Source organism: Ahaetulla prasina, chromosome 4, assembly GCF_028640845.1.
Source record: "Ahaetulla prasina isolate Xishuangbanna chromosome 4, ASM2864084v1, whole genome shotgun sequence".
Taxonomy (NCBI): Eukaryota; Metazoa; Chordata; class Lepidosauria; order Squamata; family Colubridae; genus Ahaetulla; species Ahaetulla prasina.
Genome location: NC_080542.1, coordinates 47,190,739 through 47,214,266, shown reverse-complemented (window position 1 = coordinate 47,214,266; position 23,528 = coordinate 47,190,739). Strand labels below are relative to the sequence as shown.

The 23,528-nt window shown below is 39.7% G+C and overlaps 2 protein-coding genes and 1 long non-coding RNA gene across 12 annotated transcripts in view; 1 reads left to right on the top strand and 2 right to left on the bottom strand.

Annotated features, from left to right (window-relative positions):
* NKIRAS2 (NFKB inhibitor interacting Ras like 2) overlaps positions 1-22,673 on the bottom strand; it is a 113,902-nt gene extending 91,229 nt beyond the window's left edge. For 4 of the 7 annotated variants that reach the window (XM_058182934.1, XM_058182931.1, XM_058182933.1 and 1 more), the window contains exons 1-3: positions 21,602-22,673; positions 14,086-14,182; positions 12,544-12,797 (exon numbers count right to left, since the gene is read on the bottom strand). In XM_058182934.1, the coding sequence (XP_058038917.1) occupies positions 12,544-12,797; positions 14,086-14,179 (348 nt within the window). In that variant the 5' untranslated portion in view covers positions 14,180-14,182; positions 21,602-22,673. The other 3 variants (XR_009155064.1, XM_058182930.1, XM_058182935.1) reach the window with 3 other exon arrangements.
* Positions 1,955-9,385, bottom strand: LOC131198366 (uncharacterized). The gene is made up of 2 exons (XR_009155065.1): positions 3,033-9,385; positions 1,955-2,397 (listed from the first exon to the last, which is right to left on the bottom strand). It is a non-coding gene; the product is annotated as an uncharacterized LOC131198366 (long non-coding RNA).
* Positions 22,674-22,807: 134 nt separating the features above from the next.
* Positions 22,808-23,528, top strand: part of DNAJC7 (DnaJ heat shock protein family (Hsp40) member C7) — a 58,550-nt gene continuing 57,829 nt past the window's right edge. For 3 of the 4 annotated variants that reach the window (XR_009155063.1, XR_009155062.1, XM_058182926.1), the window contains exon 1: positions 22,811-23,021. Coding sequence is in view for 2 of the 4 variants with exons in the window: in XM_058182926.1 (XP_058038909.1) it covers positions 22,906-23,021 (116 nt within the window). In the remaining 2 variants the exon portion in view is untranslated. Of the gene's footprint in view, positions 23,022-23,528 lie in introns of all 4 variants that reach the window. The other variant, XM_058182928.1, reaches the window with a different exon arrangement.

Genomic DNA, 23,528 nt, shown 5'->3' with positions numbered 1-23,528 from the left:
TGAATCCAAGAGGCATATATACCTGACATTTGTAAATCAGAATCAAACATATGAATACAGTTATAAAATCAGAAACATATTAATGTACATAAATACTAGGTGTATTTATTATAGTAATTAAAAAAACTTAAGGATCTTACAGTACCCCATCTGCAAAGGCCTGCTAATCAGCCAAATTTTAATGGTCTTCTTAAAAGCCAATAAAGTAAGAGCTATTTGACTTTCTGGGGGAATGTATGTTCGTTAAAAAAAATAAAGAAAACTTCAGTGTTATATACTCAATATAAATATGTAAATAATTGCAGCAGCTACTTGCTTGTGCTAAGTAAGAATCGCATTCAGGTGATCAAAAAGGAAACTTGTAAATTAGGAAAAAGTTGGTTTTCCTTCCCTGCTGAACTTCTCAGATAGCCAAAGCACTACAAATAGACTAAAGAGAGAGAAATAAAATTGATTGGGTGGGGGAGGAACTCAGACCCTTAATAAGTTAGAATGTTGCATTTCTTCATTTAGTAAGTTATTGATATGCATCTTTGGAATGTGGCTGTCTTGTTTTCCAGCACTAATCGCATTGTGATTCTAGAGATGAGCCCCAGTTAACTCTAGCAATTCTGAGCAGAATTTAGAGGCACTCCTTGCTCTGAAACAACAATAAGTCTAGCTAGTGCACGTTTTGTGCTACAGATTCCAAAACATTGGGACTGTAGATTTGTAGTGAGTAGACTGGAATGAACTGAATGTTACAAAAAGATTATAGGAATGCGGTTCAGTACGCAAAAGGCCTTTAATAAAAGAATGAAATGGGGTCAGGAAGAAGAAGAAAAGATGTGTGGTTTGATTACAGGGTGGAAAAAAAGTTAACAGAAGACAAGTACTGACAGATTATATTGAAAGAAATAATACCAAATCATAACTGGAATAATCTACCTACAGACAGTGTAAAGGATTGTGATAGGCTAATATTTTGTTTGGCATATTAATAAGTTGCAGAAGTACTTTACTCAATGATTCATCAAATGCTCCAGTTTTATGGATGTGAATGCAGTACTATATTTTTGTGGCATTATCACCGATGTTTGGAGCATAGCCATTTGCAATGAATATAAAATAGTCTCATTTTCTATTTTTGCCATATACATATATATAGTTATTTACGGGCAGCTTGATAAATTGCATGACTCCTATTTTTGTTTACCAAAACAAGCCATTATGCAAAAATAAATAAATAAAATAAATAAAGCCAGCTTCACCCTACAATATTCCTTGGAAGAAGTCTTAACTTTTCTCCACTCTGGAGATCTAGTTTGACTGATGGATTATGTTGTTTTCAAAATCCAAGACGGTCTGAAAGCAGGCTTCTGCTTTAGTTGTGTTGCTTTCTTTGGGATGTTTCACAAAAAGATTCTCTTATAGTGACCCTGAATGCTATCTGCAGGATTCTGCATTACCTTTTAGTGGCCTGGATATGCTACTTGAATATTAAATTACTGTAAAGTTCCAGGCTCCTTGTAATGACCTTTATATACATCTTCAACTAACTTACAGGAAATTTTCCATTTATCTGAATGCCATCTTTCTTGCTGGCTGATTTGAGAAATCCTCTGGCCTTTCACTGTGATCCCCTATTTCCTTTCACATTCAGAGAACTCGTAGGAAAATTCTGTTAGCTGTGTATCTCCCTTTTCTGAAACTCCTCATCCTGTTGTGTTGAAATATTTGACCTACCACTGTGCTTTCCTCCCATGCAGTAGTGCATTGTTTTGATTCTTTTTCCAGATATATGAACTAGACTGTCTTTTAATAGACTACATGGGGTTGTTTCATACACCTCATTGGAAGTGTGCACACTGAGGTTGTGGAAATGAATATACAAGAGCAGTATATGTACACAAACACACATTATAGGATACACATGATAGGATACAAGTACACAAAACACGGAGTGAACTCTGGCTTCTTATGACTGTATCATTTATTGTAGCAGGTTGCTCTTGAACATTTGATTTTCAAAGAATTCCTTATCAGGTCTACAGAGAGAAAATAGGATCAAAGAAGTAAGATGCCTGCCTTTTGTCAAACGAGAAAAATCTGCATTGCTGAGAACAGGCAACTTGTAAGGCTAAGTTCCAAAATAGCAGAAGAGAAGTACACCTCTGTTAATAGACATCTTACAAAATATCCAGCACATGTAAGTTAAGGCATTCTAGATAAAATTCTGATAAGCCAGAAATCTGCTCTTGATTCTACCACCCAAATCTGTCCTTCTTCTCTTCTTTATAATTCTAGCTTTATCTCACCTCGTCTCTGAATGTGCTTGCTTCTTGTCCAGTTGGAAGACCTTCATCACTTTTCTCATTTTTCTTCTGTATCCCCTCTTCACTGGTGTGTTTCACTGTTCTGGGTGGCAGATTTGGAAAATAGGTCATAAAAGCACCAGTGCACCTTGAACCCTAGTGATGCTGCTTGTAGTTTCATTGTCTTTCCATTGGTATAGATTTTCCAGCAAACCCTTGGTCTAAATGCAGCTGGCCCTCAATCCTGTACTGGCGCTAGGGTTTTCGATATATTTGGCACTTTAACCCCTAGAAGCCATTTCTTCTGATAATAGTACTATAGCAAGAAGCTGCTTTAGGAGCGCAATGTGGATGCTTTCTTTTATAGCCCTATCCCTCTGAATCCAAAGCATTAATGCCTTCATATTTAGCATAGAGTATAATATACTCCAGGTAGTGGGTAGGGCACCTAGGCCATATCTCTTAGTAGTGTGTGTGCCCCCTACTCCCAACCAATTTTTTAAAAAAGTGATGCGCAACATTTAAACTTTTATTTAAGGTGAAAAGACATTCAAATGACCTTAGGGACATGGCCAGTATATTGTTTTTCCTCTGCCCGCTGATGATTCAATGTATATTTTTGATGTACCATATAAATATATATATATATATATATATACACACACACATATACACACACACATATATATTATAAAAATGTTGAAATAAAAGTAAAAATATTTTGATAATCAAATTTACTTGATCTCCTGTGTTGCTTGATTGATAAATTCAAATTGTTGGGCTAAAGATCAACATGTGCTAGATTCAAGTCCATTTTCGACCATGGGAGTTCACTGAGGGAGTTTGGGCCAATCACTTTCAGCCCAAAAGGCCACTGTTTTAGGGAAAATTAGGGAAGGGTGGTCCATAAACTACTTTGAACTACTGGAGGAAAGGACATACACATTTTAATAAGAGAAAACAGCTGTCAGTTCTCTTGACATGGTAGTGGATGATGGGATATATCTGCAGTAGCATTGGTCTGCAGGTTTAAATGCCTTGGAAACTTTTCACTGTCTTCAGCAGCTAATATAGTGAATCCATTATTACTATTGGAAGTCTATTACATGATTACAGCACTGTACAAATTTGATCAATAACAATTTCAGAACTGGCACCTGTCACAAAAGGTCCAAGAGAAGAATCTTAATAAAATGTACACAAGGCTTTTGAACCAATACGTGACTAAAAGAATACTGTAGCGATGCAGGTCTGCACGAATCTTAGATGAGATAAATGAAACTATTCTTTGGTTACACCATTAAAATTGTACCTTCATAAAATAAAATCTCTCTGGCTGTTGAAAAATAGCCATAATGAGGGATTCTCCACTAAGATCCTTTTCATCCCAGTTTAATCTGTTAATGACTTTTCTTGTGTTGAGGGGGATAGATCTTTATTATGAGCCACTTACAGACACGTCCAGCTGAGGCATGCTTTATTGTATGTAATACATTTTGTTGTATTTGAACAACACATGCAATCCAAACCAGACTTTGGCTTACCGCAACAAAAAATACAGCCATAGATTACAATATATATAGGTTCAGCTATATAGCCAAAAGTACAAAGGCACAGTATATAGACAAAGACAATTTTCCTCTGAATTCTCTTCAGGATGTTGCATTTCCTCACAGTTAAGAGTCAATGGGAAAGAAATGATTCATCAGTGCAGTAGAAATTCTATATAATCTCTTTGCAATGAACGAAAACTATAGAATAAATTGACAGTTCCCATTTATTTCTAGTAGCCTTGTTTAGGATAGCTTTTGGATGCACTGCACTCTATTTAAACATGTACATGAATATCGAGGAAGAACACTCCAAAAACAGTCCCACATAACCCAAAGTTATTTTACCATACAAAGAACTTAATCTATTGAACCCAGGCCTTGGAGCTAAGGCAGTTTGGAGTTCTTTTTAGATCTGTATTGTTAAAAAACAATGGATATCTTGACTTATTCTTATCAGAGGAATACATTGCGGGCCAGTCCACTGGTCAATGTCTGGTCTCATCAGTTTGCTACGCTTAGTCTCCATAAGCTCAGATCTGTATTTTCCAGAGTCCTTGATGATCTCTTTGTGGTCTTTGCTTAAGTTTGCAATTGATAATCATTATACCTCTTACAGAATAGAACACCAGATCCCTACATGCCATCTTTGACCTTCTAGAGGCACCAAGAGCAGATAAGCATACAGAGGTATTCTTGCTATGTGCCCACACAAATGCACGCCAGCTGAGCTTTCCATAAACTAGCTTGGCATACAGACAAACGACATGTTACTTCAGCCAACTTTTTTTAATTGCAGCATGTGTTTGCAAGTGAGAAATGGTAGCTGGAAGGGAAGGACATGTTAGTTCTTTATTTGGCTCTTAATTATTTCCCCTCTACACACAAACACATTTTTCCCAGTCTGGCTCCTCAATCAGAAACAAAACTAAAATGTTATGAAAGAAAACTGATAATAAACAGGAAGATCAAGTATCTCCCACTGCCCATTTATTTCCTTCTGCAATGTCTCTTTATGCAAATTAATTTGTTCTCATGGTTTTTCTATGGTTTAGCTACAACGAGGTAAGTCACATGAGTATGATGGGCATTACTTCAGAATATAGTACAGGTAGTCCTCAATGTATAACCATTGATTTAATGATTGATTGAAAGCACTGAGAAAAGGGATTTATGACCATTTTTCACATTTACCACTACTGCAGCATCCCATTCCCAGTCACATGATCAGAATTTGGTTACCTTCACACGTATTTATAAGGGTTGCAATGTCCTGGGGTCATGTGATCACCTTTTGCGATCTTCTAATAAAGTCAGTGGGGAAGTCAGATGCACTTAAATGTGTTACTAAGTTAACTGCAGTGATTCACTTAATGACTACAGCAAGAAAGGTTATAAAATGGGGCAAAACTCCCTAACTATTGCTTAGCAACATCAGTTTTGGGCTCAATTGTGGTTATAAGTTCAGGACTACCTGTATTGCACTGTAACACAATTTTTATTCTTATTCCAACAATGAGTTGTATTTGCTGACATTGTGGCATTTATAGATTAATAGACATTTTTTTAATATTCCTTTTGCAAATACGTAAGATTTTTTTAAAGGTTTATTTTCTTTCACAAAGACCTTAAATGGAAAATAATTATCTTTGAATTTTTCAACAACAAATATTTTGCCTATAACCATAACTTTCTTATTAAACTAATTACAATGCCATTTTTGTCCAATTTAAATCTTTCTGTTTAAATTATCTTCCCAATCCTCTCTCCCTAATCTACATTGGAAAAACTGGAAAAATAATTATATTCACATTGATGTTGGAAAGCTAAAATACATTTTTTAATTTATTGGTGTCATCTATTCTGACTGGGACACTGTGTTCTGTATTGTATTCAATAAAAGTTGATATTATACAAACAATTCAGAGCAGTGTAGAATCTGTTTTTAATCTGCACTTCAAGAGTTCATAAGCAACTAACATAGGAATCATTTTTCAATGCATCAAGAGATAACAGCCTTACTCTGAGTTGAATCCATTTGATCATGATATCAGCTAGATGAATTGTTACATCCATTATCCAGATCAGGAACACAAGGTTACAGTGTTTGGAAGAAACATTCACAAAACAATCAAAATCAAATCCAGATCAAGGGAATTAATGATATATAAAAGATCACTAAAAACTATGATCCCCAAACTTAATTTCTGTTGGTGGATAATGTGCTTTCCTACAAGTTTCTATTTGTATGTTTCATCTTCTCCACAAGTTGGTCTCCTTAAAAAAAGTACAGTTAGCTTCTAAAAAAACATTCTAGAATCTGCTAATTCAGGAACATGGAAGACAGTGGATTAACTTGGCCAGAAGGGCTTCAATACTGACTGAAGGAATATTCCACTATTATTCTTCCTCATGTTGCTATATCTATGGCTCATCCCTCCCTTTTCCACAGCCTAAGAGAGATTTCTGGAAACGCTGGATATTTCTACCATGCTACCCTTCAGAGTGCAAATCAAAAATACAACTTAGTACCCTTAACAGCTATTTTCAGATTTAAAATGTAGGTTTTTTAAACAGTAAAAAAAAATGAGATGAGCAAAAGAATGTTAAAAATCAAACCTTTAATGTGGTGTACTGACTATTTAATACACTAGGTACTGTACATATGCAGGTACTATCTGCTTGATTATTTTTTTTTTAAATATTATTTTAAGTGAAAAATGAAGAAAAAGTTCTACAGGTGAAACTCAAAAAATTAGACTATCGTGCAAAAGTTCATTTATTTCAGTAATGCAGCTTAAAAGGTGAAACTAATATATGAGATAGACTCATTACATCGGGTAAAATCTAAAAATCTTCCCTACCGGTTCTGTGGGTGTGGCTTAATTGGTGGATGTGGCTTGACTGAATGGACATGGCCAATAATAATAATAAAAATAATAAAGTATACAAAATTTGGGAGCGCACCGGTCTATCTTCTTTAAAAATAGAGGCACTGGTCTACCTACTTTAAAAATAGAGGCATCAGTCTACCAATTGCCTTTTTTGGGAGGCACTAGTCTACTAGCTGCCTACAGCACTGATCAGCTGTAGTGCGGCCCTTTGAAGTGCTGGGGCAGTCATTTATTTATTTTATTTATTTATTTATTTTATTAGATTTCTAGACCGCCCTTCTCCCGAAGGACTCAGGGCGGTGTACAGCCATAATAAAAATAAACAATGTACACTTAAAAATAAATTAAAAAACTTATTATACAGTTTGGCCAAGAAATTTAAAATATATAAAATCTAAAAAACCTCAATTTAAAACTTTAAAAATTTAAATTTAAAATCTGGACAATTTAAGAGAGCCCCGTGCGAACAAACAAATATGTTTTCAGTTCGCGGCGAAAGGTCCGAAGGTCCGATATTTGGCGTAAACCAGGGGGAAGTTCATTCCAAAGAGTAGGAGCCCCCACAGAGAAGGATCTTCCCCTGGGGGCCGCCAGCCGACATTGTTTGGTGGACGGCACCCTGAGAAGTCCCTCTCTGTGTGAGCGTACGGGTCGGTGGGAGGCATGAGGTAGCAGCAGGCGGTCCCGTAATTTAAGGCCGTTTGCAGCTATATCACCACTGAGAGCTTCAGGGACAGAGAAGAGGAACAGTGAGGCATGGGTGGTGGTGGGGGGCCAGGGATTTTTGCTATCGGTTCTCCGAACTACCTGCCCCCATCGCTACCGGATCGCATGATCCGGTCCGAACAGGAAGCATTTCACCCCTGCATTACATGCAAAGCGAGATAGTTCACACCTTGATTTGTCATAATTTTGATGATTATGGCTGACAGTTCATGAAAACTCCAAATTCACAATCTCAGAAAATTAGAATATTACATGAAATCAATAAAACAAGGATTGTACATAGAACAATATCGGACCTTTGAAAAGTATAAGCATGCATATGTACTCAGTACTTGGTTTAGGCCCCTTTTGCATCAATTACTGCCTCAATGCGGCGTGGCGTGGATGCTATCAGCCTGTGGCACTGCTGAGGTGTTATGGAAGACCAGGATGCTTCAATTGCAGCCTTCAGCTCTTCTGCATTGTTCGGTCTCACGTCTCTCATCTTTCTCTTGGGAATTCCCCATAGATTCTCTATGGGGTTCAGGTCAGGCGAGTTTGCTGGCTAATCAAGCGCAGTAATCCCATGGGCACTGAACCAGATTTTGATACTTTTGGCAGTGTGGGCAGGTGTCAAGTCCTGCTGGAAAATGAAGTCAACATCCCCATAAAGCTCGTCTGCGGAAGGAAGCATGAAGTGCTTCAAAATCTCCTGGTAGACGGCTATGTTGACCCTGGACTTAATGAAGCCCCATGGACCAACACCAGCAGATGACATGGCTCCCCAAATCAACACAGACTGGAAACTTCACACTGGACTTCAAGCATCTTGCAATGTGTGCCTCTCCATTCTTCCTCCAGACTCTGGATCCTTGGTTTCCAAATGAGATGCAAAAGTTGCTCTCATCAGAAAAGAGGACTTTGGACCACTGAGCAACAGACCAGTTCTTTTTTTCTTTAGCCCAGGTAAGACGCTTCTGATGTTTGTTGTTCAGGAGCGGCTTGATAAGAGGCATACGACATTTGAAGCCCATGTCCAGGATCCATCTGTGTGTGGTGCACTGACTCCAGCCTCAGTCCCCTCTTTGTGAAAGTCTCCAACACTTTTGAATGGCCTTTTCCTGACAATCCTCTCCAAGCTGCAGTCATCCCTGCTGCTTGTGCACCTTTTTCTTCCACACTTTTCCCTTCCACATAACTTTCTATTAATGTGCTTTGATACAGCACTTTGGGAACATCCAACTTATTTTGCAATTACCTTTTGAGGCTTTCCCTCCTTATGGAGGGTGTCAATGATGGTGTCAGGGTTTCAGGGAACACCCCCAACGAAATAAAGCTCTAAGGCTTGAGGTTCCTCAAAGTTCCAATTCATTAGAGATGTCATGTTGGCACAGCTGGGAATACCCGAAACTGAAAGCTTCCAGGTTTTCCACACCCAATTGACAGTTCACAGCCCTGCCCCACACCCACAAGTTCATCACATTGTCCAATCAACTCTTTAGGCAATCTACATCAGACACAGACAAAAGTCCTTGAATACGGAATGCTGTTATGACTAACTTTCTACCGCTCCAACAACCCCCTCCCAACTTCCCCAGCTAAAATATGTGGCAGTTAAGAAGCAAAAGAAATTTGCCTTCCAAAACTGACAGATGGTTTTCTGCACAACTGTCAGGATACCAGTCTTTCCCATGATTGTGATTCCTACTGAACCAGACTGGGAGACCATTTAAAGGATCAGGAACCCTTTGCAGGTGTTATGGCTTAATTAGCTGATTAGAGTGAGACACTTTGAGCCTAGAATATTGAATCTTTTCACAATATTCTAATTTTCTGAGATTGTGAATTTGGGGTTTTCATGAGCTGTCAGCCACAATCATCAAAATTACGACAAATCAAGGCTTGAACTATCTCGCTTTGCGTGTAATGAGTCTATCTCATATATTAGTTTCATCTTTTAAGTTGCATTACTGAAATAAATGAACTTTTGCACGATATTCTAATTTTTTGAGTTTCACCTGTACACCCCTGCTTTGGATTTGGAAAGTTCTTTCTACCAGATGAAAAAAAAAAATGATATAGAGATAGGAATAAAAGAAGTGCCTTATATGGTATCTGCTACTAGTTTCTGCTCTGTGGCAAGGCCAGCCCTGCCCTACATGCATATATTTTTACCAGCAATAGTGGATCCAACACTTGTGGGTTTCATCCATCCACAGAACCACTGCTTTTGTTCTTGCGGCTGAGTGGGAAGGTGGACTTGCTCTGTGGCTGCGTCATTTTGCTGGCTAAGTAGACAAAGGGGTCAATGAGACTCCGACGGTCAGCAACTGAAGTTTCCCACAATTTTACTTTCTCTGCCTTTGCCCAGTGTTGAGCTATATCGTGGTCCACACGGCGTTGTTCCTGCAAATCACATTTGTTGCCTAAAATCACAATAGTCACCTATGAAGATTGGAGAAGAGAGAGAGAGAAGGGGAAAAAAATCTAGCTAGTACAATGTCAAGTGCACAAAAAGCTCCAAATCCCAGGATGCTCTTAACATAAATTTTATTAAAGAATAAAAAAATATGAAAAAATAATACAAAGCAAAGAAAGAAAAAAGAACAAAGCAAAAAGAAAAGATAAAAAGAAACAAAGCTTTTTCTGTTTCATGGAAAAATCTATAAGGGGTTTTTGAGGCAACAATAAATGTAGATAATGTATTTTCTCTAATCAAGGTAGTCAGTTTACTAATTGCTGCAAATTCCATCATTTTCACCCTCCATTCCTCCATTGTGAATCGAACCCCAGGATGCTCATGACGCAATGGAACAAGGCCACCCAGGATATTTGGATGCCTGAGTCAAGGGAAAGCATTCTTTCCCCTTCAGAAACTGATTTGTCAGCTGAAGGTTGCTTCTAGAAACACAACAGGATGGGTCCTTTAGTACACTTAAAAACAATCCCAGCATGCTTGCTGGTGGCATAAATGGCTTTTTTTTTCCTTCTTCAAATATGCCATCCCTGCTTCTTACTGCTCTTAGTGCCTGCCAGCCAAATTGTCCGCCTCAGGGTCCTTCCATTTATACCATTCTCTGAGAGACTCATCCTCAGCAACTGTAGCATTTAGCTGACCTTGGTTGGGTTTAAGAAAGCTAAGTAGGGTTGGAACTAGTTAATGTGCGGATGGGAGACCACAAGAAAATCCCAGGATTGTGGATTCGACTGAGAATGCAAAAAGCAAAGGAAAGAAAAAGGATCCCATTAAAATGTAATGACAAATCATTTCCACATTATTTGCTGAGCTTGACCAAAGATAGACTTATGTGGCCATACAATCACACACCAACATCACGCAGATCTTGTGACAGGAGAGATAATTAACTTCCAATTCTTTGGCTTGATAAAAAGGGGCCAGGGGCTAGGAGCTTCTAATGATGGGTGGAAACTCTTGTTTCTAGAATTGCCCCCCCCCCATTCGTGCTTACAAACTTACTTCAGCTTTCCTTTGCTTTACAGACCTACAAATGTTATAAATAATTGGTCACAAAGTTATTTCTTCAGTACTATTATAATTGTGAACAATCATTGTCCAGGAAAACTGGTAAATGAGGACTACCTGTACCTTTTCTAGGCCGAAAATTAAATTAAGATGTTTGATCGATATACCCCTCTAAAGAGAATCAGCATAGCACATCTTCCATAGCTTAAATATATAATATTTTTGTGAAATAAAGATGTAACTATTAGGTAACAATTGTTTCTTCTAAAATAATGAAAAATGTAATGGTACCTTGGAAGACTGGGCAAAGAGATGCTGATGTCAGGCCCCAAGTCCAAGAATGACAAATGGTGATTCTTCCCAGCTGAGTTCTTTCCACATCTACAGGCAGAATCTTGCCAGGTTGAGGACTCTACTATTTGCACCTACCATGTTCTGAGAATTATTAGGGAGGGACTGTCTTCACCCTCTTTCTCTCACACAAAATACCTGTCTTCTATTTCTCTGGAATGGTCTCCTCCCTCTTGGGAATCCACCCTACTACACTGCATCAAAGCTGCTCAGGGAACAGTCAGATAAGAAGCGCAATCCACATCTGCAGAGTGGGCGGAGCAATAGTCTCAAGAGGACTCTCCCAGTGGTGGGTTGCTCCCGGTTTGGTCCGGTTCTTGCAAACCGGTAGTAAAAGCGGCAGGATGCTCCACCCACCCACCTGGACATCATCATGGATGATCTGTGCATGCGCAGAAGCAAGTATGTGTGAGCAAAGCGCCTGTGTGCACATGCACGCTCCCATTGCAAACTGGTAGTAAAGGTAAGTAGAACCCACCCTTGGACCCTCCCTAAGTCATTGAGCTGTGGGTGGTGGCAGGAGAAATACGCTTTTCAGACTTGCAAGATTCAGTTAACCTAGCTTTAGAATAAAATAGAATTAGCTCATTTTACCATGTTCCTTCTACCTGGTAAAACTGACAAAGACAGAATAAAGACATAAATACAGACGTCAAGACACTGTGCTACCAGATAAAGAACAGATTAGAAGCAACAATGTCAAAATAGATTCAAACCAATATGAAAAGTCGATTTTTGTCATTTTAGGGTTGTTGCAACAAGATCCTAAAGATCATAAAGGTTATCTCAAAATAAACTTGGAACAAATTATGTCATTTTTGTCTTAATAGACACATTTTATTGCTGGGTCCCCACTTCTAAAGAACATTATGCTTTTGAAAGTTGATATGTGAATCTACTTTAGAACATCCCAAGACTCTTTGCTACCCAAAGGCTTTTATGACATGAGTATCTGGGATGTTGAGAGCCAGATCAGTCTATGGTTAAGGCATAAGGCTAGAAAGTGAAAGACCATGAGGTCTAGTCCTGCCTTAGCCATGAAATCCAGCAGGGTGACCTTGGGCTAGCCACACTCTCTCAGCTCAAGTCATCTCACAGAATTGCTGTAAGCGAAACAGGAGAAGGAAAATGTGTTGGATATGTTCACTGCCTTGAGTTATTTGTAAAAATAATCAGCCAACCAACCAACCAATCAATCAATCAATCAACCAATGTTCTGCAAATTTTCCCAAATAGGAAAAGCTTCAGAAAAGAATTCCACCTACCTCCTTCTTATCCTTGTTTTTGTCTATTTCCTTCTTGAGAATCTCCAGTCTCTTGAAAGACTCTTTGCTGTCAATACTGTAAACCAGTACAAATCCATCCGTGCAAGAGAAGCAATGCTTGGGCAACTCCAAGCATGGGGAAGCTCCATCCCTCAAGCCTCGGGTGTCATAGAAACGCACCTGTTCACGCATATTCCGGTCTGTTTCAATGGAACCCACATAAATGTCTTCCTGGGTTTCAATCATTTCTGACCCTGCAGAGAATCAATCAGACAGAATATAAGAATCTCTACCAAAAAAACCTTTGAATTTTGCTCCTAGAAAGATCTAAACAGGTATCTAGAATAATTTCTGCCTACTGCATTTGCTAAATGTTTACTTATTATTTCAGTGTTCTTAAGTTATCATAACTTCAGCAAGAACATGGAGGAAAAAGTGTATATAACTGGGAGGCACAATATACCAAATGAAAAGGAAGTTTGATTTGGGGACAATGTGATGGACAACAGTGTAAGAGTGATTCAACTCACCATAGTTAGCATGACCGTGTTAGCTTACCATCGTGGACAAACTTGGGGCCTACAATTAATTTCTAGTCCAACAGATGAGGTTAATTCACAAGAACAAGTAAATACTCTGTTTATCTTCCCATTGAATGTGCATGTCAACAAATGGGAGTAATTGTGAGCAGATAACTTGCTAGTTTGAAATGATGTTTTTCATGCTTTACCTCAACACCTTTTCCTTAAAATGTCATTATTTTATCTGTTCCTATATGAATGAAAAATAAATTGGTTGAATTTGCATATTACATTGAGCCATAGTGCACATTGAACACGCTTAAGCAAACTTACATTGTAATCATGATTCTCAAGGCAACAGGTTTAATTCATATAGGTAGTCTGCAACTTACAACAGTTCATTTAGTGACCATTCGAAGTTACAACGGCACCAAAAAAAAGTAACTTATGACTGTTTTTCACATTTACCACTATGGTCACATGATCAAAATTCAGATGCTTGGAAACCAGCTCATGATGGTTGTAGTGTCCCAGAGTTACATGATCACTTTTTGCGACCTTCTGACAAATCAATAGGAGAGCCCAATTCACTTAACAACCGTGTTTCTAACTTAACAACTGCAGTGATTCACATAACTGCAGTAAGAAAAGATGTAAAATGGGGCAAAATTCATTTAACAATTAGCAACAGAAATTTTGGGCTCGGTTGTGGTCATGGTAATTGAGGGCTTCTGATATATACCAATAACAAAACCAAATAAAGCTACTTAATGTTCACACATTGCACTAAGCCATAGTATGATGTGTTTCTTGTAGGCTTAATATGCCCAAATCCATCAATCTCCTTTGTTAGTCCTGGTTTATTAGCAGTGTGTTATGCTACTCAGCCAACTGTGTTTATTGAAGGAAAAATTCCTAAGCAGATCATGACTTAGCAGCCAATGAAACAGAAAAGCCTAAAATGTATGCTCTGGGCAAAATAGCAAAGAAATAAGATTTCCCATTTAATGCCAATACTCACCAACAATATGATTCCCATACAGAAGCTGTTCCAGGATTGAAGTCTTCCCAACTGATGCTTGCCCACATACTACCACTTTGCAACTCTTCCCCATTATCTGGACAATACAAAGAGGAAACAATGAAGAAGGATATACTGAAGATGAGTGGTGAAAACATGCCTAAATGAAGATACAAATGCAAACACCACTATTGCTCAAGGTTGGCTTAGGCTGTACAGAGGAGTCCCACAAATTATAATAACCAGACTATTTTAATCTTAGGTGCTGGTACACTGGTAAAATACATGAGCAGAACTTCATGGGGCTTTAAAATTGCAAATGCCTGGGCAGAGTCAAATAGTACTAAGATGAAGAACAATTAATACCTCTGTTATTTGCAAGAAATAAAAAGTGTTTCTTAAGGCTTGATAATTTAATATTTACAAATAGAATTATTATTTTTCCTGCCATGGTTGGCCTTTGCTATTCACATATATATTAACCTCAAGATTTCTCTCTGACAAAATAGGAACATTAATGAATTTGCTCAGATCTTGGTGTAATTCTTTTCTCCACAGCGATTCTCTGCATAAGACTTTCTGATCTTTAGTAACTCATGTATTTAGATATACTCATTTGTCATATGGTCTGCAGTAATAATTTGCCTTAGTTTTAGATTTGGCTTTTAGTTGGTGGACTCTGCATTCCAGTGAAATCAAATCTAATTTTATTCACTCATTGACCAGCAAATATCCCAGAGTCACAATTAAGATAAAGAAAAAATATGATTATTCTAAAAATATGTAAAAAGGATTAGAGTTAATATGGTGTATAGTGCAGAATAAGAACATGGCTTGGGTTTCCAGTCAAAATAAAGTAAAGCCCATACATTCTAGGACAGTGGTCACCAACCGGTGGTCCGTGGAGAAATCTTCATATTTTTGCCAGTGCACCCTGGTGGAGGAGCTGCTCCAGGATGACCAACGGGCCAGTCCTGTGAGTGTGACTACTATAGCTCTGGAATATGGAACCAGCCATGGCGGGGCTAGAAATCTCTGCCCTGGGGTGGCATGTGCAATATACGCAAAAATGAGCGCAGGCCTCTCTGTCAGGAATGAAATAATAGTGCTGTTGCTGCAGCGGGAGAGGGCCGGTGCAAGCGGGCCGAAGCAGCGATTGCAATGGCTGGAAGCTGTGGGAGCGAAGCACTACTTGCACTTGCGCAGCATCAGCATTCCACCTCAGTATATTTGCTCAGCCGGTGGTTTGGGAGTTTCAATTCATGGGTTCTAAGAGGGCTTTTCAGCTGCTGCTCCTGCCTCATGATAAATCTTATCCCAGAGACGAGGGATGCTGAAGCGGCACGGGAAACTTTGGCTGAGCTCGAGAGACAAGAGCTTGTAGGGGGTCAGTCTGGCATCCACAATGGAGAGCAAAATCCGGCTGCTTCCCAGACTAGACGTCATTTACCGCTCTGAGTCCCAAGTGGCAGGAGACGAGGGCTGCTTTGCACCACTGACTGGACAATATACCGAGGAAGAATGCTGATGCCGCGCAAAATGAAAGAGAGAAAAAGAGACAGAATGAAAGAGAGAGAATGAGAATGAGAGAGAGAGACAGAGACAGACAGAGAATCAGAGAGAGAGAGAGAGAAAGAAAAAGAGACAGAGAATGAAAGGAGAGAATCAGAGAATGAGAGAGACAGAATGAAAGAGAATCAGAGAGAGAGAATCAGAATGAGAGAGTGTGGGGGAGAGTGAGAGAGAGAAAGAGAATCAGAGAATGAGAGAGAATCAAAATGAGAATGAAAGACAGAGAATGAAAGAGAGAGAGAGAGAGAGAGAGAATCAGAGAATGAAAGAATCAGAGAGAAAGAGAATCAGAATGAAAGAGAGTGGGGGAGAGAGAGAGAAAAAATCAGAGAGAGAATCAGAGTGTGAGAGAGAATCAGAATGAGAGAGAATGAGAGACAGAGAAAGAGACAGAGAATGAAAGAGAGAGAGAGAGAATCAGAAAGAGAGAGAGAGTGGGTGAGAGAGAGAGAATGATGAGAGAGAATGAGTGGAAGAGGGGAGAGAGAAAGAGAGAATGAGAAAGAGTGGGAGAGAATGGGGAGAGAGAGAGAGAGAGAAAGAGGGGAGAGAGGGGAGAAAGAGTGGGAGAGAGAAAATGAGATGAGAGAGAATGAGAGGGGAGAGAGAGAGAGAGAGAATGAGAGGGGAGAGAGATGAGAATGAGTGGGAGAGGGGGGAGAGAAAGAGTGGGAGAGAGTGGGAGAGAAAGAGAGACAAAGAGAGTGGGGGGAGAAAGAAAGACAGATGAGAGAATGAGAGAGAATGAGTAGGAGAGAGAGAGAAAGAGAGAGGGGAGAGAGAAAGAGAAAGAGAAAGAGAGAGGGAGAGGGGGAGGGAAAATGCCTGAAGGACCCCATTCTGTCACTGGGAGCGCAGACACTTCAGCAAGAGGCGCTCTGAATTCATATTAGTGGTCTGCGGGATTTAAAATGATGAACTTGGTGGTCCCTGAGGTCCAAAAGGTTGGGGACCCCTGTTCTAGGAGACAGAATCAAGGCAATCTGTTCTTATACTTTATCTCTAATTTTACTCTTCTTTTATTACTCTTTTGCTTTTAGTCTCTTTACATTTTGTTTCTCTACTGTACGTGCTTGGTGCCTCTGAATTCCAGTCAGTGCTTAAATCAAACTGGGCTTGCTGATGCTTTTAGAGTTTCAGAGAGAACCCTTCTCCCCTTCAGTTTTTTTCCTGGCATAATCATGATTATTCTGGAAGAAACACTAACATCTTCCCCTCCTAATCATCCCACATTAATGAGAAGAGAACGGAAAAGCAGCTGAGACTTATTACCACTAACAGCAGCACTGAACAATTTTAGGGGTGGGCAGGATGGAAATTTCCTTTTGTTTCCTTGTGTTTCTTTTAGGCCAAAAGCAAGTCCATTAACTTTTCCTAAGTAATTTTTAAGCCATTCATACAACGAGGCACATCTAGAAAATAGCTGCTTTTTACAGTACTATTACGTTAGTTTTAAAAAAGCCACTCATCTGAAAGGTTGGCCAAAGAAAAGAATAAGTTGATGAATAAAAATAACATGTAAGCAGCTTCCAATATACATTTCTTTTCATCTACAGCTAACGTTAAAACTGTAAAGCAAAAAACCGTTTAAAAATGAATGAAACAGTGATAAGGGGTTTCAGGATCCAATCTGAGTTGATAACCAGGACCTGACAGACCCAGATTGGATCCTGCAACATTATCCTGGGACATGTATATTCATTCATAAGGGGTTTCCTCTGAGAATGCAGTGTCCTATCTAGTCACCAATCTGAATATGTATCCTGTATTATCTGCCTGCTCTGAATATTTTTATCAGGGGTCCTTGATAGATGTTTCATTACCCAAATTAGGTAACATTATCAGTGCTAACAAGACAATAGGTTCAGAGAGCACCATGGACCCCTCATTTCAACCCTGAACTACTACAAATATTCTACTTTGTTGGAATATTTTTATGTCTCTGACAACCAAAACTATACAATGGAACAGGAAAGCCATAGTATCTCCAAGTAATGCTCTTGCTTTTTAGAGGTGGGGAAGTGAAAGCCATGTTGGTATTGCTTCTGTTCTACATTTTATTTATTAAATTTTTATGCTACCCATCTCCCCTGTAAGGTAACTCTTATTTTCTATATAATTCTACATAATTTACATAATAATGTCTACAATAATTTATACATGAATGTATAATATATAATTCAGAAGGATGGCTCAGTGTCTAAGACGCTCAGCTTGTCAATCGAAAGGTCAGCAGTTCAGTGGTTCAAATCCCTAGTGCCGCGTAACGGGGTGAGCTCCTGTTCCTTGTCCCAGCTTCTGCCAACCTAGCAGTTTGAAAGCACGTAAAAATGCAAGTAGAAAAATAGGGACCATCTTCCATGCGCTTTTGGCATTGAGTCATGCCGGCCACATGACCACGGAGACATCTTCGGACACCGCTGGCTCTTCTGCTTTGAAACAAAGATGAGCACCGCCCCCTAAAGTCGGGAACAACTAGCACATATGTGCGAGGGGAATCTTTACCTTTATAGTATATAATTAAAGTTAAATATGTTTAAATATAAATACAAGAATAATTTTTAGTCTGTTCATATTTTCTACAGATTAACCAGGATTTATCCACATCACAAACACTTTGCTATTGTTGTTAGTTGCAAATTCATGTCCGACCCATCGCAACCCCATGGACAACTTTCCTCCAGGCCTTCCTGTCCTCTACTATCCCCCAGAGACCATTTAAACTCATGCCTACTGCTTCAGTGACCCCATCCAGCCACCTCGTTCTCTGCCATCACCACCTTTTTTTGTCCTCAACCATTCCCAGTATTAGACTTTTCTCCAGTGAGTCCTTCCTTAGGTGGCCAAAGTATTTCAGTTTCATCTTCAGGACGCCTTCTAAAAAGCAGCCAGGGTTGATCTCCTCTAGGACTGACCGGTTTGATTGCCTTGCAGTCCAAGGGACTTGCAGGAGTCTTCTCCAGCACCATAGTTCAAAGGCCTCAATTCTTTGATGCTCAGCCTTCCTTATGGTCCAACTTTCACAACCATACATTGCCAATTGGGAAAACCATAGCCTTGGCTATATGCACTTTTGTTGGCAGGGTGATGTCTCTACTTTTTAGTATGCTGTCTAACTTTGCCATAGCTTTCCTCCCCAGGAGCAAGCATCTTTTAATTTCTTGGCTGTAGTCCCCATGTGCGGTAATCTTGGAGCCCAGGAAAATAAAATCTGTCACTACTTCCATTTCTTCCCCATCTATTTGCCAGGAATTGAGAGGGCCGGGAGCCATGATCTTAGTTTTCTTAATGTTGAGTTTCAAGCCAACTTTTGCACTCTCCTCCTTCATCCGCATAAAAAGGCTCTTTAATTCCTCTTCACTTTCTGCCATTAGAGTGATATCATCTCCATATCTGAGGTTGTTGATATTTCTCCTGGCAATCTTAATTCCAACTTGTGATTCATCTAGGCCTGCCTTTCTCATGATGTATTCTGCACATAAGTTAAATAGGCAGGGTGACAGTATATAGCCTTGCAGAAGTCCTTTCTCAATTTTGAACCAATCAGTGGTTATATGTCCAATTCTCATTGTTCCTTCTTAACCGAAATATAGGTTTCTCAAGAGGCGAATAAGATGGTCTGGTACTCCCATTTCTTTAAGAATTTGCCACAATTTGTTGTGATCCATACAATCAAAGGCTTTAGCATAGTCAATGAAGCAGAAGTACATGTTTTTCTGGAACTCCCCTGCTTTCTCTATGATCCAGCATATGTTGGTAATTTGATCTCTAGTTCCTCTGCTTCTTTTAAATCCTGCCTGCATGTCTGGTAGTTCTCAGTCCACATACTGCTGGAGCCTAGCTTGTAAGATTTTGAGCATAACTTTGCTAGCATGTGAAATGAGTGCAATGGTGCGGTAGTTTGAGCATTCTTTGGCATTGCCTTTCTTTGGTATTGGAATGTAAACTGATATTTTCCAATTCTGTGGCCATTGCTGAGTTTTCCAAATTTGCCGGCAAATTGAGTATAAGCAGTTTTACTGCATCGTCTTTTAAGATTTTGAATAGCTCAGCAGGAATACTGTCACCTCCACTAGTTTTGTTGTTGCTCAAACTTCCTAAGGCCCATTTGACTTTGCATTACAGGATGTCTGGCTGGAGATCAGTAGCCACCCCATCGTGGTTATCAGGGACGTTCTTATATAGTTCTTCTGTGTAATTTTGCCACCTCTTCTGAATCTCTTTTGCCTCTGTTAGGGTCACTGCCATTTTGGTCCTTTATCATGCCCATCTTTGCATGAAACGTTCTCTTCATATCTCCAATTTTCTTGAAGAGATCTCTGGTCCTCCCTATTCTATTGTTTTCTTCTATTTCTTTGCACTGTTCATTTAAGAAGGCATTCTTATCTCTTCTAGCTATTCTCTGGAATCTGCATTTAATTAGGTGTATCTTTCTCTTTCTCCCTTGCCTTTCGCTTCCCTTCTTTCCTCAGCTATTTGTAATGCTTCCTCAGACAGCCATTTTGCTTTCTTGCATTTCTTTTTCGTTGGATGTTTTAGTTGCTACCTCTCGTACAATTTGCGAACCTCCGTCCAAGTTCTTCAGGCACTCTGTCTATCAGTTCTAATTCCTTAAATCTGTCACCTCTACTGTATATTCATCAGGGATATGATTTAGTTCATACATGAGTGGTCTAGTTTCCCTATTTTCTTCAGTTTAAGCCTAAATTTTGCCATGAGAAGCTCATTATCTGAGCCACAGTCAGCTCCTGGTCTTGTTTTTACTGACTTTATAGAGCTTCTCCATCTCTGGCTGCAGAGCACATAGTCAATCTGATTTCTGTGTTGATCGTCTGGTGATGTCCATGTGTAGAGACGTCACTTGGTTTGTTGGAAAAGTGTTGCTATGACCATCGTATTCGCTTGACAAAAATCTACAAGCCTGTGCCCTGCTTCATTTTGTACTTCAAGATCAAACTTGCCTGTTATTCCGGTTATTTTTTGACTTCCTACTTTAGCATTCCAATCCCCCATGGTGATAAGTACATCATTTTTTTGGTGTTAATTCTACAAGGTATTGTAGGTCTTCATAGAACCGGTCAACTTCAGCACCAGTGGTTGGGTAATAGACTTGGACTACTGTGATGTTGAATGTTTTGCCTTGGATTCGAACTGAGATCATTCTGTCATTTTAGGGATTGTATCCCAGTACTGCTTTTCCTATTCTTTTATTGATTATGACAGCTACTGCATTTCTTCTGAGAGATTCTTGCCCGCAATAGTATACCTGATGATCATCTGAATTAAATTCACCCATTCCTGTTGGTACTGTCCATGGGGTTTTCATGGCAAAGATACTGGAGTGGGTTGCCATTTCCTTCTCCAGTGGATCACATTTTGGCAGAGCTCTTTGCTATGATCTGTCTGTCTTGGTATAGCTCATAGCTTCATTGTGCTGTGCAAGCCCCCCTTTGCCACAACAAGGCAGTGATCCATGAAAGGGACTACAAACATAGAGGAATAAATTAGGCAGCACTGGTACAAATTTCCACTGTTGAAAACAGTTATTCCTTTAATCTTGTGTAGTGCTCAGAGAAACATCACGCTGCAATGTCAAATGGCAAAACTGCTGTTTCTAACATTTCATGACACTTTGGTTCTTTTATTTGCGCATTAATGGTCTGTCAAACAAGGCCTGCCTGGCATCTGATAAAAGCCAAGTTGTCAAAAGCCAATGTCATCATTTATCAATTAATCTTCAAGGCACTGCAAGCTTCTGGTGGGTTAGATAATACTCTAATTAAAAAGCTGGTTGCTCCTCCTTAGAGAGGGGACTGGGCTCATTTGCAAATCTATCACAGATGAAATTAACGTGCAAGCCCACACAATCGCTATTGCGCTTCTAAAAGTCTGCAATTTTTCTGAAAACTCCATTAAAAAAAAAAGCCAATCCAAGGCAACTTACCTTCCCGACCCGGGCACAGCTCTTGATGTTTCCCTGCTGCCTTCAGCAAGGAAAGGAACTGAGGACCAACAACTCGGCATGGCTGAGAGAAAAGACATACGTGGGAACTGCAGCCCACAGCTCCATCTAGAGCACTGTCTCCGGTGTGATTTACTCCTCTTGCGATCCAGTTAAGATATTTGAAAGAGGTAACAACAGCGCGTTGCAGTCAAACACAGAATACAAAGCTGAGCTCAGCAATCTTGCTATAATCCAACCGGGAGTGTTTTTCATTTTCAATTTTATGAAAATTGTACGATCAAGCGGAGGGCTATCGATCTTCAAACAAAATGGCGAAATGATGAAAAGTAATAAAGCAGTACTTTTCCCCCCTCCCTATCTCTGCCTGAATTCACATATTTATATTAAAGCAAATTTTGTTTTGACAAGAGTACTGTTAGCAGAAAAATGGGAAATTAAAATACCCTTACGGTGGAAATGAAATGAGAATAAATACATGTGGGGTATTTTGACTGTAAATATGATGCCGGAAAATGTTTCAGTGGCTGTGTTCACATGGCCTTCTTGATTAACTGATGTATGGTTTATGGAATTAACTCAATTTTCTGGGTTTTACATAATATGAACAACAAATCCGATACACAGGTTGGCTTTGCAGAACACATTAGGCTGAAACTTAGTTGATTCGTTTTTCTTATCGTGCTCATGCAATCAAAGCTGTTTTATTGAAGAAAAGGAATTATTTTTCCTGGAATATAGACATATCAATGTATGAAATTGTCATCTATTGCTAAACTAAGCAATAAAAAAATAAAAAATATATGCATCTTGCTTTTATTGCTAGATAGAGCAATAGAGTTGCCTTTCCAAACAAAAAACAAAAAAAACCCAACACCCTCTTATAGAATTCTTTCAAACCGTATTTTCCATTTTTATAGCAGAAGAAACCTGCCTATAGATAGAAGTTATTCCTAACTAAGTATATAGAGATTCTGAAATATTGAAGCCCAGTGCTATCAAAAAGAGACCTGAAAACAGACCGGTCCCGACTGGCAGGTTTTTTTCCTGCATATTTTTGCCTGAAGAAAAACGATTGTTTCCAACTCCTGTTTGTCCAATCGCGAGCCAAAAAGGTTTTTTTTTTTCCCTGGGAGGACTCGCTTCCCAACCGGAAGTGGACTATCTAACCCCGATTCTTCTGTCTCCGGATGTAGAAGGAGGAACTTCCGCCTCGTTCCTTTTTCTTTTCTCTCGTTCTCTCTCCTCGGGTCGCCGGCCGTTGATTGCAGCAACAAGGAACCAAGATGGCGACGGCGGGCGGAGATTGCGACGTGATTATGGCGCCCGCGGCACCCCCAGCGGTGGCTTCCCATTCCGCGGTGCCGCTGATGTTGAGCGAGGAGGATGAGGGGACGCGCAGGTAAGCCCTCCGCCACCTCTTCCGTCCCTGGGAAGGAGTTTTTTTTGCCCCCGCGGAGGGGGAGGGGCTGCTTCGAAGCCGAGGCGGGGGAGAGGACAAGAGGCGGAGCCTGATTCACTGCCGTGATTGTGGACGTGGGGGGTGGGGGGAGAAATAGGGCTTCTTTTAGGAAAGTAGCTTGGACAGCGGCACCTGCGATTTGTTATCGTTGTCATTTGTCAGCTCTACCCCCCAAAGGATCGCGAATGAGAAAATTCAAGATTAAGCCTATTAATGAAGGGCAGTTAAGAGAAGCTCTCTCACTGAGGGACAATGTACGTCTACAATTGAGTCTGTTTAGGAATAAATCATGCAGGTTCTGTTGTAGCTTCTGGGCTCTTTAGAGATGAATTGCTGGATGAAAGAGACCTACAGTCTGACCAATATTTACATTTAACTGTAGATTTCCCAATTTCAAGGTATAACAGGATTCAAGCTGGAGATTAACCATCCTACTGCATGCCTCTC